Source organism: Rana temporaria, chromosome 13 (assembly GCF_905171775.1).
Source record: "Rana temporaria chromosome 13, aRanTem1.1, whole genome shotgun sequence".
Classification (NCBI taxonomy): domain Eukaryota; kingdom Metazoa; phylum Chordata; class Amphibia; order Anura; family Ranidae; genus Rana; species Rana temporaria.
The window spans coordinates 74,269,410-74,284,258 of NC_053501.1; the positions used below are offsets into that span (position 1 = coordinate 74,269,410).

General features: G+C 43.1%; 1 protein-coding gene across 1 annotated transcript in view; it reads left to right on the forward strand.

The window, feature by feature from the left end:
* Window positions 1-14,849, forward strand: part of INO80 (INO80 complex ATPase subunit) — a 167,790-nt gene that overhangs the window by 93,210 nt on the left and 59,731 nt on the right. The window contains 6 exon segments of the mRNA XM_040332513.1: window positions 3,749-3,835; window positions 8,851-8,888; window positions 8,890-8,992; window positions 8,995-9,017; window positions 11,746-11,835; window positions 11,838-11,875. Of these exon segments, the coding sequence (XP_040188447.1) occupies window positions 3,749-3,835; window positions 8,851-8,888; window positions 8,890-8,992; window positions 8,995-9,017; window positions 11,746-11,835; window positions 11,838-11,875 (379 nt within the window).

Sequence of the window (14,849 nt, forward strand, 5' to 3'; positions counted from 1 at the left end):
GCATCCGATCGCCCTCCGCCGCTACCCGACGGCTCCGGTAAGTGGCGGAGGGCGGCGGGGAGCGGCGGGAGGGGGGGGGGCCCCTCTCCCGCCACCGATAACGGCGATCTCGCGGTGGAACTGCCGCGGAGACCGCCATTATCGGATTCCAGACCGCGCACACTAAAGATGGATACCTCGGTTGTGACAGGCAGCTGCTGCCGTTACCGAGATATCCGTCTTTAAAAATAGGACGTACATCGTCGTGCGCAGGTCTGGAAGTGGTTATTGTTTAAGTTTCCCAATTCTAATTTTAATTTTGTCCTCTGCTACCATGGAGGTGCTTCCTGTATGTGTCATGAGGATAAACACAAGCAGTTTTGGTTACTGAAGCCCCCCGATTCCCATGGTGAATAAATTATGAATAAATTCAATACCTTTGCCATCTCCCCATCCTTTGTAACCAGAATGTCCTTAATCATTCTTTATGGGGCCAATATGGTCGGTCCCTCCCTTCTGATTAATTGCAACTGGAGAAACCAACTTAACATTAACATTAGTCCATACACTAGGTTAATGTAATTTATAGATCTGGAGTAAAGTAGGATTCAACCATAGGGCATTTGGAGAAATTGCATGCTCTAGGATAGTGCTCACATCTAAGACCAGCCCCTCGAACAGTTGTAGCATTGATAAGGGGCCCAAGGGCCTCTGAACAACAGAACTTTACAGCTTCTATAGATTCTACCACTGGCTGCTTCAACCGAATGGAAGATTAGATCTGGGCATAAACACTGTGCGGCCGGTCACCAGCTAAACTAGAAAATATTTTTTAAAGATCTGGAAAAGCAGGGGCGCATGAAAGTTGTCAATTTATATCTCGCTTTTTTTGGGCCCCATAAAAAAGAGAAGAATCGTTGATTGAGTCTTACAAAAAACTGATATAGGGATCCACTGAGGAGAATGTCTTAAATAGTATGGTAAATTTTGGAATAATTTTAATTTTTAGAAGATTAATGCATCCAATATGGATAACCGTAAAGATTCACATGCTTTCAGTCTTGGCCGCATATCCCTCAAGACTGGGTCAAATTAATAAAAATCAACTCCGAAGTCTACCGAGATATCACCACTCATATGTACTTAAAATTCTCTACCCCACTGTAATTGGATATCAGAAGGAGCTGTATTTCGAGCTTTAACCACTTGCCCACCAGGTTAATTCTGGCACTTCTCTCCTCATGTGAAAATCACAATTTTTTTGCTAGAAAATTAATCAGAACCCCCAAACATTATATATTTTTTTTTAGGCAGACATCCTAGGGAATAAAATGGCAGTCATTGCAATACTTTTTGTCACAACCGTTATTTGCGCAGCGGTCTTACAAGCGCACTTTTTTTGGATAAAAATCACTTTTTTTGAATTAAAAAATAAGACAAACAATACATTTTGCCCAATTTTTTTATATATTGTGAAAAATAATGTTACGCCGAGTAAAATGAATACCCAACATGTCACGCTTAAAAATTGCGCCCGCTCAATGGCATGGCGTGAAACTTTACCCTAAAAATCTCGATAGGCGACGTTTAAAAAATTCTACAGGTGCATTTTTTGAGTTGCAGAGTAGGTCTAGGGCTAGAATTATTGCTCTCACTCTAACGATCGCGGCGATACCTCTCTTGTGTGGTTTGAATACCGTTTTTCATATCGGGGCGCTACTCGCGTATGCGTTTGCTTCTGCGAGCGAGCTCGTCGGGACGGGGCGCTTTAAAATAATTTTTTGTGGTTTTCTTATTTATTTTTATTTAGTTTTATAATTTTTTACACTGAAAAAAAAAAAAAAAAAAATTGATCACTTTTATTCCTAGTAACAAGGAATGTAAACATCCCTTGTAATAGAAAAAAAGCATGACAGGTCCTCTTAAATATGAGATCTGGGTCAAAAAGACCTCAGATCTCATAATTAGACTTAAATGCAAAAAAAAAAAATTTCTTTAAGAGGCCTGGGCGGGACTGACGTTTTGACGTCACTTCCGCCAGCAGAGCTATGAGGACGGGTGAAGGAGATTTCTCCTTCAGTCCCGTCCCCGCTCAGCTGCCGGACACATCCGATCCCCTCCGCCGCTACCGACGGCTCTGGTAAGCGGCGGAGGGCGCTGGGAGAGTGGCGGGAGGGGGGGGGGGCCCATCTCCCGCCACCGATACGGCGGTCTCCGCGGCGGATTCGCCGCGAGATCGCCGTTATCGTGTACACCACCGCCCCCTGAAAAGATGAATATCTCGGTTGTGGCAGCAGCTGCTGCCGTTATCGAGATATTCAACTTTAAAAACAGGACGTCTTTTTGACATGGGGCGGTGGTCAAGAGGTTTAATATCTATTGGAAATAACAATGATTTTGTCAAGTTAACTTCAATCCCGTAATGGATGAAAAGGAATTTAATATCTGTAAAGCACCCTGTAGGGAAGGTTCCGGCGTCATTTAGGAACAATAGGAGGTCTTCCGCATATAGGGCTACTCTCTCCTCCAGCCAAACCAACTCGCAATCCCCTGGAGAGTGCCCCTATATAAATAAAAAGGGGATGACAACCCTCCCCACAGTCTTATTGCAGCTGTAGGACATCTATATAAAACTTGTACCCATTTAATGAATGTCAATGGAAAACCCATCCTACAAAGTACCTCCCACAGAAAAAGCCACTCAACAGTGTTGAAGGCCTTCTCTATGTCCAGGGAGGCCACAACCCTGGTACTGATATTAAGATGTGAGGCATGAATGTTAGTATATAGCCTACGTAAATTCACATTTGTGGCCCTCCCAGCCATAAACCCAGTCAGGTTTTGAGTCAAATATTGTGGGCAGAATGGGTTGAATTTGTCAGGCAATGAGTTTGGTCAATAGCTTGAAATCTATATGAGAAGAGCAATAGGTCTATAGAGTGCGCAAGAGGATGGATCTTTTTGTGATTGTGAATCGGAACTATATGAGCGTGACTCCGGCAATGCCCGCTCCTTCAGACAGTGGGAATAGAGAGAAGCAAGAAGGTCTCCATGAGCCTTATAAAATTCATCAGGTCCCGCTGACTTCCCGTAGGGAAAGAACCAATAGTTTGGAAAACCTCTGCTGATGTTATAGGACTTCTAAACCCCTTTCTCTGTGTCCCTGACAACCAGGCAAGCGCCACTGGATCCAACTAAGCCACCATATCATTAGGCAAAAAATCTGCGGCCAACTGGGATTTAGACAATGTCTGGTAGTACTGTTGAAAGGCTATAAAATATTAGATTGCAAAGAAACCGTATCCCCCAATGAGGTACGTATCTGAGTTCGAGGTGGTAGTAGAATGCTCATGTTGAGCCATCATTGGCAAAAAACAACCCTCCCGGTCCCCCTGCTCAAAGACCTTTGTTTATTTATGTAAATATCCATTTTCGTGGCCTCTGTCATATGAAATGTAAAGCTCCTTTTGCATGTAATAAACTCTATTTGTGGGATGTCCCACAAAACGTCAATTTTGTTTGGGAGCCACGTCGCACGACCGCGCAATTGTCATTCAAAGTGTGACAGTGCCGAAAGCTGAAATTTCGCCTGGGCAGGAAGGGGGTATATGTGCCCAGTAAGCAAGTGGTTAAATAATGGAAAAACAGCGCTCTCTTAAATTTAGAATTAAGGCCACGGCTTTTAATATTACTTTAAATGAACATCCTTTAAGGGGCTGTTAATTGCAAATGTATAGGAATATTTATGTTTTTTGTTTTTTTTTTCCAGATCAACTTTCTCGCTTACATATGATCCTTAAGCCGTTTATGCTCAGGAGAATCAAAAGGGATGTTGAGAACGAGCTTTCTGACAAGGTGAGATATAAAGTACATTTTGGATAATTCTGAATCCGTAGATTATGATAGTTTTAAACACCTCATAAATAATGCCCACAAGCTTTTTTGTTTTAGTAAACTGTATGCCAGCATTGTCCATCTTTTGTAAATAACTTTTTCATTTTTTGGTCTCTGCTATTTATCCATTGCCAAGTAAAACCACAATGGACCAGAAGAGCCTTTAGCTGTCATACAAGCTAGCAGCATTGCGTGGCCTTGAACTTATTTATAAAAGACATTTATTACTCTCATTCGTGATGTAATAAAAAGGAAACTTCGCTAAGCACATTTTGCATCTGAACACATATTTTTTACCACTTGTAGCCAGACAGCTGACTCGTGGTGTGTGTGTGTGTGTGCGTGTGTGTTATGTATGTATGTATTGTATGTGTGTGTGTATATATATATATATAATGTGTGTGTATGTGTGTGTATATATATATATATATATATATATATATATATATATATTATATATATATATATAAAATATATAGTATCTCACAAAAGTGAGTATACCCCTCACATTTTTGTAAATATTTTATTATAAACTAAATTGTATTGTATTTCTCAAAGAAAAGTATTGCAGTACCACATGTTTTGCTATACACGTGTTTATTCCCTTTGTGTATATTGGAATAAAACAAAAAAAAAGGGAGGAAAAAAAGCAAATTGGACATAATGTCCACACAAAAACTCCCAAAACTGGGCTGGTCAAAATTCTTGGCACCCTTAACTTAATATTTGCTTGCACACCCTTTGGAAAAAATAACTGAAACCAGTCGCTTCCTATAACCATCAATAAGTTTCTTTCACCTCTCACCCAGCTTTTTGGACCACTCTTTCCTTTGCAAACTGCTCCAGGTCTCTCTTATTGGAAGGACGCCTTTTCCCCAACAGCAATTTTAAGATCTCTCCACAGGTGTTCAATGGGATTTAGATCTGGACTCATTGCTGACCACTTTTGAACTCTCTGAAGGACCGTTGTCCCTAGGTTAACCTGTGAAGCTGACCGATGGTCCGTTGTGCATACACACCATCAGTTAAAAAAACGATCGGTCAGAACACGGTGACGTAAAACACGACGACGTGCTGAAAAAAACAAAGTTTCAATGCTTCCAAGCATGCGTCGACTTGATTCTGAGCATGCGTGGATTTTTAACCGATGGTTGTGCGTACTAACAATCGGTTTTGACCTATCAGTTAGCAATCCATCGGTTAAATTTTAAAGCAAGTTGCCATTTTTTTAACCTAAGGTTAAATAACCTATGGGGCCCACACACGATCGGTTTGGACCGATGAAAACGGTTCTTCAGACCGTTGTCCTCTGGTTAACCTATCGTGTGTATGAGGCCTAAAGCTTTATTATTGTCAAAGAGATGGGTGTAAAAATTCTTGACTTGAAGGTAACGTAATAATTCAGATTGAGATTCACATAAATCTGGAAAGGAACGGATTTTTGTTTTTAGAATGATGTTGTGTAAGCGTGGGATACCTGTTTTGGACCAGGCCTGAAAAGATCTGGGAGATATCCATGCTGGGTAAAAGTTTTTGAGAAAAGAAAGAAGTGGGTTGTGTGTTGATTGTAGACTGTGTGAGCTTTTGTGTCTATCCCAAAAAGATAGGGAATGTTTAGCGATTGTGTTCTGGTATAGTCTTACGATCCTATTGGCGTAACCACAAGATATTATGTTTGGAGAGAGGGTCACAATCCATTGCTTCAATGATTACCCAAAAGGGGAATTTCTACATTGGTGTGATATTTTGTTAAAGTGGTTGTAAACCCGTTACAACCAACTTTTACCTACAGGTAAGCCTAAGATTAAGGCTTACCTGTAGGTGCTCAAAATATCTCCCCAAAACCTCCATGGTTTAGGAGATTTTTAGAAATGAGACGGGCACCAATGCCTATGGCGCATGCACCGTAGACCAAGGTGCAGGTGCACTTTAGACTCCTTTAGAATCGGCGAGCGTGCCGTGACTGGCAGCTCCCGCACGCATGATGTCATCGCAGCTCCGGCCAATCACATCACTGGCGGACCGTTTTCATCGGACAGTCCGTCCGTGTGTACGAGGCCTAAGATGCACATCTAATAGTTTTTTTTTCAAACTATCGACACCTTCTGATACCACTGCTTGTGGGAAGAGTTCCATATCCTTACCGCTCTGACAGTAAATAACTCTCTACGCAGTTTAATGTTAAACTTCTCTTCCAATTTCAGTGAATGGCCGCATGTCTTTTTTAAATTCCCTTTCACTGAAAAGTTTTTTTCCCTAAACTAGGGTCACCAGTATGGTATTTGTACATCGCTATCATATCCCCTCTCAAGCGTCTCTTCTACAGAGAATAAGTTCAATGCTCGTGGTCCTTCCACATAGCTAAGATCCTCTAGTCCCTGTATTAGCTTTGTTGCCTTTTACTGGACTGTCTTCAGTTCCAGCACATCCTTCCAGAGGACTGGTGGCCCAGAAAATGGATGACATACTAAAAGTTGCGGCTGGACCAGAGTCTTGTAGAGCGGGAGAATTGGCATGCCAGTGCTGAGCCTATTCATCTACTAGGACCCCAGGTCCCTTTCAATCCTAGATTCCCCGAGAGGTTTCCCCCCTAGCCATTAGCTTGTGCTCAAATTTTTAGCACCCAAATGCATTACTTTACATTTTTCAACATTAAACCTCATTTGCCATGTAGTTGCCCCCCCCCCCCCCCCCCCCATTATTTTATTTAGATCTTCTTGTAAGGTTTCCACATCCTGCGCATAACTTATTGCCCTTCTTAACTTTGTATCATCCGCAAATACGGAGATTGAGCTGGTTATACTATTCTCTATAATGTTTATAAATAAATTAAACAGAATTGGTCCAAGGACAGATCCTTGTGAGACCCCACTTACCACACTGGACCACTCCGGGACATTTTGAGTCACTAAGACTCGCTATTTTTCAGCACCCTTTCAATCCAGGTACTCACCCTATGGTCCATGCTGACAGACCTCAGTTTGTAAAGTGAACATTTGTGGGGAACTGTATCAAATGCCTTTGCAAAAGTCAGATACACACACCACATCCACAGGCCTTCCTTATCTAGATGCCAGCTCACTTCTTTATAGAATGTTAATAAATTGGTCTGGCAAGAACAATTATTCATGAATCCGCCGTGGTGATTACTACTAATGATACAGTTTTCATTACTAAATCTTATAATCCCCTGCAATAGCTTGCATACTATTGATGATAGGCTAACTGGCCTGTAGTTCCCAGTGATATATCTTGGCCCTTTTTTAAAAATTGATACCACATTGGCTTTTCTCCAATCAGTTGGTACCATTCCAGTCAGTAAACTGTCCATAAAAACTATGATCAATGGTCCTAGCTATCACCTGAGTTCCTTAAAGCGGGGAGTTCACCTAAAAATCAACTTTCTGCAGTTAGATCCAGCATACTGCTGACATCTGCAGTATGCTGGTCTTTTTTTATTCATAAGACTACACACAGGAAAATTTTAATCAAATATTTTGTGGATTTGTTAACCTTAACCAAAAATAAAGTTAAAGTGGTTATAAAGGCAGAAGTTGTTTTTATCTTGATGCATTCAATGCATTAAGCTAAAACGCCTTCTGTGTGCAGCAGTCCCCTCAGACCCCCTAATACTTACCTGAGCCCATCTCTTTCCAGTGATTTACACAAGGAACTTTCCCTTCTGATTGGCTGATTGGTTAGCCAGTCAGGAAATAGAGGGCGGGGCAGAACAACAGCTCCATGTCTGAATGGACATTCACTCAGCTTGAGTGCCCCCATAGCAAGCTGCTTGCTGTGGGGGCTCTCGACAGGAGGGGGGCAGGAGCACTGAAGAGGGACCCGAGAAGGAGGATCCGGACTGTTCTGTGCAAAAACCATTTTACAGAGGAGGATAGTATGACATGTTTGTTATTTTTAAAGAAAAAAGAGCCACTTTAAATATGCAGTGAACAATATGAGTATCATTCTCTTTTGGGCAATATATGTGAGAATATGTTAAAACGATCAAGGAGGGCAATAGATTAACATTCCAACACCTACACTGACCAGGAAGGCAGTATATAAAGGAGCATGGTAATCCCATGATAATAGGGAAAAGCGTAAATGACCTAATATATACTATATTGTCAAAAGCATTGGGGCGCCTGCCTTTACACGCACATTCATTTTTTATGGTGCCTTAGCCCATAGGGTTCAATATTAAGTTGGCCCACCCTTTGCAGCTATAACAGTGTAAACTGTTCTGGGAAGGCTGTCACACATTTGTGAGGTCAGGCAGTCATGTTGGACAAGAAGGCCTGGCTCGCAGTCTCCGTTCTAATTCATCCTAAAGGTGTTCTATCAGGTTGAGTTCAGGACTCTCTGCAGGCAAGTCAAGTTCTTCTACCCCAAATTCGCTCATCCATGTCTTTATGGACCTTGCTTTGTGCACTGATGTGCAGTCATGTTGGAAAAGGAAATTGTCCAAAATGTCTTGGTATGCTGACGCATTGACAGTATTTTTATTATTATGTGTGTATGTAAATATATATATATATATGTGTGTGTGTGTGTGTGTGTGTGTGTGTATGTGTTTTTTAAAGAATATACACATTTCCTGTGTGTGTATGTGTGTGTGTGTGTGTGTATGTATATATATATATATATATATATATATATATATATATATATATATATAATATATATATATATATACACCTTTTTATCTAAATCAAGTCTTCATATATGTGTTTGGATCGGCACATACCTGTTTTGATTTGCATGAATTGCACTTTATTGAATATATGAGATTTGCATATATAAAGATTGTGAGGCACGGTTATATGTTGCACAGGCACAGTTTATTATTTAAGATGGTAGATATAAAATGTGGCACAATTATTCCCTGCTCCTCACAAGGCCCATTAGGTATTGTCTATCAAATGAAGAAACAAAATACAATAACTAACACTGTACTATTGATTTGCCTTTCCAGATTGAAAATCCTGATGTACTGCAATCTGACCAGTCGACAGGAAACTGCTCTATCAGGCTCTAAAGAACAAAATATCCATTGATGATCTCCTTCAGTCCTCCATGGGTACAACCCAGCAAGCACAGAACACCACCAGCAGCCTTATGACCTGGTCATGCAGTTCAGAAAGGTAGGCTGTTCTCACACAGTACTATATGCTTCCGCTGAAAACACGTTCTGTTTCATTCTTTTTTTTGTTTTTCGCCTGTAGTCCTGGATAACCACTCTGACGGGTAGGGCAGTCATACCTACAAACCTATTGGAATATACTTGTGTACAATACAGATACATGTACACTTTTGCTTCTATTTTTTTAATTATAGCTATATCTCCACCCATTGTTTTGAGTGTTTTGGGTTAATCCTGTATACAAAAAATTATTTTTTTTGATTAACCTAGGCTATATATATTTGTGATGGGCTTTGTGCATTTATTAAAAGTAGTTATTCTAAGAGCCCTTTCACACTTTGCGCCTTTAGCGCTATTACCGCGTTCTTAGGGCACTAGCGGTAAAATTAACGCACCGCTGCGGGGCGTTTTAAACAGAGTTTTTTAAGCGTTATTGAAGCATGGGCAATTTTCAGACCCGCTGTTGTAGATGCTCCTTTTTTTTTGGGGAGATCATGTGACTTTTCTACAGCTCAGAGCGGATTATAGGCGCTATTCAGGCGTTTTTACAACGCCTTAAAAATTCATTTCAATAGAGAGGGGAAGTTTTTGGAGTTTTTTTTTTCAGCGCCCAAAAGCTGCTCCAAAGATGCTGCTTGCAGGACTTTTCTCAACGCCCCGCCAGCGCAACGCCTCAGTGTGAAAGGGTCCATTGAGATGCATGGGGAGCATTTTATGAGTGTTTTTAATAGCGCTATTTTTAATGCTAAAACGCTGTAAAAACACTCCAGTGTGAAAGGGGCTTAATACTTGACCGCCTTGATCAAAATGAACCCACCCTTTCCTGCCCCAGATGTTTACTTACCTTGCTGTCACACAGACATCTACGTACTGCTCATCCACAATTCCTCCATATAGACTTCTATGGCACGATCTCCCATCACAGGGGGCACTCAGAGCCGGTTCACACAGGGGCAACCTGACTTACAGCGAGACTTTGCAAGGCAACTTCAGTGCGACTTGGAGCAACTTACAACGTGACTTAAAGTTGCCTCCAGGACAGGCGACTTTGGGTGTGGCCAATCACAGAATAATTCAGCTCTGTGGGAGGGAGATGTTTGCCTGAGTAAACAATTTTCTCTTCTTGAAAGTTGCTTCAGTTAAGACAGTGATCCGACTTTGGAGGCAACTTCCATTGAAATCAATGGGTACAAGTTGCCTAGAAGTCGCTTTGAAGCAGTACAGGAACCTTTTCTGAAGTCGGAGTGACTTCAGTAGTGTGCATTAAGAAGGCTCTCTTTCACTTCAATTGAATTTCTCAAGTCGGATCCCAAGTTGTGGTAGTGTGAACCGGCACTTAGTGGTCTATTTAGGTTTTGTGCTGCCCTAGGCCTGACTAAACTCGTGCACCCCTAAATATGACCCACCCCTTCCTGTTAAGGCCACACCCCTTTTTTGAGTAGTGACACTAGTTTTTAGGGCCTTGGGGAGCAATGGGTTCCCTTAATTTGCATAGATTTCCTCTCACTTCGTGTTTGGCTATGGGGCAGGAAGTGAAGGGAAATCTCTGCAATGGGACAGGGATGGTATAAACTGACAGGGGATATAACCCTCCCCTACTCTATCCAAAATGAAAAAAATGTTGCCTATAATTCTACTTTAAGCTAAAATTTCTGATATTTTTATGAATAGGACTAAGAAGATATAACCATGCCAATGGTTGCAGCAGAAACCTAGCACAGTGAGAAAGGTTTGTGGTTCAGGCTGATAGGACAGTCAAAATTAACAGTGAGCAGTGTAGCGCAAGCCAGCGGGGACTCTTTCCCTGCTGCCCCCCCTGCAAAGTTCTGCCCTAGGCCTGGGCCTTGTTGGCCTAAGCCAGGATACAGCATTGGTTGGCACTATGGGAGATGGCCCCATAGAAGTAGGAGGGGAGGGACAGGACAGGAGCTGCTAGTGCAGTTGTGAAGTGTGCTGAAGGTCATGGCTGTGAGATTTAGGTAAGCATCTGGGGGAAGGGTGGGTTAATTACAATGAAAAGGTTTAGACAATTAAAGCGGGATTTTCGGGCATAATGTTTTGTTTTTTCAATCCACAAATATTCTTTTTACAATTATCAATAAACACGATCGGTACATAAAACAGTGTAAACACTTACCTGATATCTGCTCAGCGATCTTGTGGCCGTTTCTATGTTAGCTGGTGGGCATGAGAAGCCCAGTTCCTGTGTCTTCCTGGATTTCCCTAGAGAGGTGCATGCTGGGATTTTTAGGCACAGCAATGCCCAGAGATTTCTGGGAAATGAGTGTCATCATTTCCCAGGAGGCAATGGGGTCTTAGGACAGGAAGTTGAACCACGCGGATAAGGAACTAGGCAGATTATGAAATCTGCCTAGTACCAGCCTTATACAAGTGAGTGTAAAAAATGTTTTTTAATAAGTTATTTTTTTTTTTTTTAGATTAAGGCAAGCTGTTAATAAAAAATGTGTTTTTTAGGGTGGAACTCTACTTTAATTATAGCTGTACTTTTTAAAATGTACTTTAAATTTACCGGCAGAGTGTATTAGAGGTAAACGTTTTCTTCTTGGAGAACACAATATTAATCTTATCCTCCCCAAACGCACCCCTACACTTCACTTTAGTGGACTTCATCCACATGTTAGCTGCTCAAGGGATATGTGATAGAAAGAAAGTCGTTTTTTGGTTACCCACACCAGTGTTTGTATTGTTTTCTATTCTTTTGCTCCTAGGTGTGTAATCACTCTGACCTCTTTGAACGTCAAGAAACTTGGTCACCTTTTTTCCTCGCTTTAAGGCCATACAAGGTGTCTAAATTTCTATAATTCGTCACGGCAATATAGAATGCTTCAACCACTCACGAAAACAGGCAAGTATATCAAATAAAGATGTTTTAGGGAAGTTATGGCATATTGTTAGAAACTGAAGAACCCAATTTGTTACCCCTAAATAGCAATAAAGGATAGTTTCACTAGCAGTAAAAACAAAGGATTTTATGTGTAAAGTGTATATCGGTCTATTTTCTTTGATGGATACTCTGGGCCAGATTCACATAGAATTGCCCAGGCGCAGCTTATCAGAGATACGCTACGCTGGCGTATCTTACCTGGCTCTAAGTCGAATCCAGGAAGATTTTGCGCCGTAAGTTACGGCGGCGTAGTGTATCTCTCGGCGCGTATTTCAAATTGGGGCGGGTAGGGGGCGTGATCATTTAAATGAGCGCGTCCCCGCACCGATTGAACTGCGCAAGCTCCGTTTTGAAATTTCCCGCCGTGCTTTGCGCGAAATGACGTCGCAACAACGTCATTTTTAGAACTTCGGACGTGACTTACGTCCATCCCTATTCACGGACGACTTACGCAAAAAAAAACGGCGGCCATACTTTAACATGGCAAGTCTATCTATACGCAGCAAAATAAGCAGCTTTTAAACTATACGCCGGAAAAAGCCGACTAGCAAAAACGTAAGAGAATGCGACCGCCGCGCGTACCTTCATGGATTGACAGAAAAAGCAAAATAGCATACTTGACGCGAAAACCGATGCAAACTCCACCCAGCAGGCGCCGAAGTATTGCACCTACGATCCGAAGGCGTACGAAGCCGTACGCCTGTCGGATCGAAGCCAAAAGCCGTCGTATCTTGGTTTGAGGATTCAAACTAAAGATACGACGCGGGAAATTTGAAAGTACGCCGGTGTATCAGTAGATACGCGGCGCGTACTTGCTCTGTGAATCTGGCCCTCTAAATAGAGGTCAACTATCAATGTAAATCCCAAGCCTCCCTAACTAATGTTGCTGTTTGGCCTGCATTTGTTCAGTGAACACAAAAAAAAATGAAAAGCTTGGATTGGTGGCTTGTGACTTTCATGTCTTTTCTTGAATCAGAATGTGGGAAGATCAGCTCAGGTTATAACCTTTAGCCGCAGAGCTGTCACTCTAACAAGTGCAACTGTAAATGAATGCTGTTTCATTTAAATGGGGCCCCCTGCCATGTTATGCCATGGTTGTGCTAGTATGCATTATATACTAGCATATTATGGCAAACCAACCTTTAAACGGAGCCCACTGCACTTCCATCTTCACCCAGTCTTTCTTCCGGCTTTGTGCTCTCCAGCCATTTGAATGCCAGGCCATGATGACGTCATTCTCGTACTTGTGCATTGGAGTCATCCTCACAGTATGGTGCTCTTTGCATTCACGGCACATTCACTACATTTGCAGTGACATTATCAGCTAGGGCCGAGGTGTAAATCTCCTAGTTGGCATGAGTTTAGGAAAAATAATACCATACCTACAAGTAAAACTTCATAGACGCTTACCTGTAGGTAGAAGTTTTGAAATAGAGTTTACTAGAGTTCAAGTGCTGTTGGGCAGGTTAATACTCACTGAGTATATCTAGGGCTGGGGTCGGCAAACCCATTGATGGCAGGCAGGTGACGGGTAGATCTTGATCAAGTCCCTGTCCTGCTAACCCACAAGTCCTCCTCCCTGCTGCCCTATTTGAAAACAGCACAGAGAAAGCGATCAAACTGGAAGGTATAGGCAGAGGGCATTCCCAGCCTGCAGCACTGAGTGCAGTGTGCTGATCCCTTCTGGCCCTATACTAGTGCTTTAAAGTGGGTGTACTTGTGGGTGACATCATGTGCTGAGAGAGGAGGATCAAGCAGGACCAGCGCACCACAACAGCTGTAGCTGTGCCACCGCAGTTTTCCTGCTCAGCTCTGCATCTGGAAACCACTTGTACCCTACTGACCCCCAGTACCATACCCTCCTGACCCCTCTGTGTGTCATTCTGGACCCCCAGTGCCATACCCTCCTGACCCCTCTGTGTGTCCTTCTGACCCCCAGTACCATACCCTCCTGAACCCCTCTGTGTGTCCTTCTGACCCCCCAGGACCATACCCTCCTGACCCCCTCTGTGTGTCCTTCTGACCCCCAGTACCATACCCTCCCTGACTCCTCTGTGTGTCCTTCTGACCCCCAGTACCATACCCTCCTGACCCCCTCTGTGTGTCCTTCTGACCCCCAGTACCATACCCTCCTGACTCCTCTGTGTGTCCTTCTGACCCCCAGTACCATACCCTCCTGACCCCTCTGTGTGTCCTTCTGACCCCCAGTACCATACCCTCCTGACTCCTCTGTGTGTCCTTCTGACCCCCAGTACCATACCCTCCTGACCCCTCTGTGTGTCCATCTGACCCCCAGTACTATACCCTCTTGACCCCTCTGTGTGTCCATCTGACCCCCAGTACTATACCCTCTTGACCCCTCTGTGTGTCCATCTGACCCCCAGTACTATACCCTCCTGACCCCTCTGTGTGTCCTTCTGACCCACAGTACCATGTCCTCCTGACCCCTCTGTGTTTACTCCTGACCCCCAGTACTATGTCCTTCTGACCCTCCAGTACCATCCCCTTCTGATCCCCCAGTTCATTACCCTCCAGACCCCCACGTATTGTGTCCTTTCTGACCCTCCAGTACCAGACCCTACTGACCTCTCCTGTACTATGCCCTCCTGATCCCTAAGACTGTGCCTTCTTAACCCTCAGTACCGTGTCTCCCTATCTCCCCAGTACTGTGCCCTCCTGATCCTCCAGTACTATACCCTCCAGAACCCCCTGCGTTGTGCCCTCCAGACCCCCCTGAACCAAGCTCCTCTGACTTGTTCTGTACCAGGCCTTTCTGACCCGCTGTACTGGACCTTCCTGCCCCCACTTTACACTGCCCTGCTTGACCCCCTGTCCTTTAATTTTTCCCTTCTCTGCTCTGCTAACCCCTGTTCTGCTCACTGGTGTCATCTGCCCTACTGATTTCTGTACTTCTCTACATACTACTGA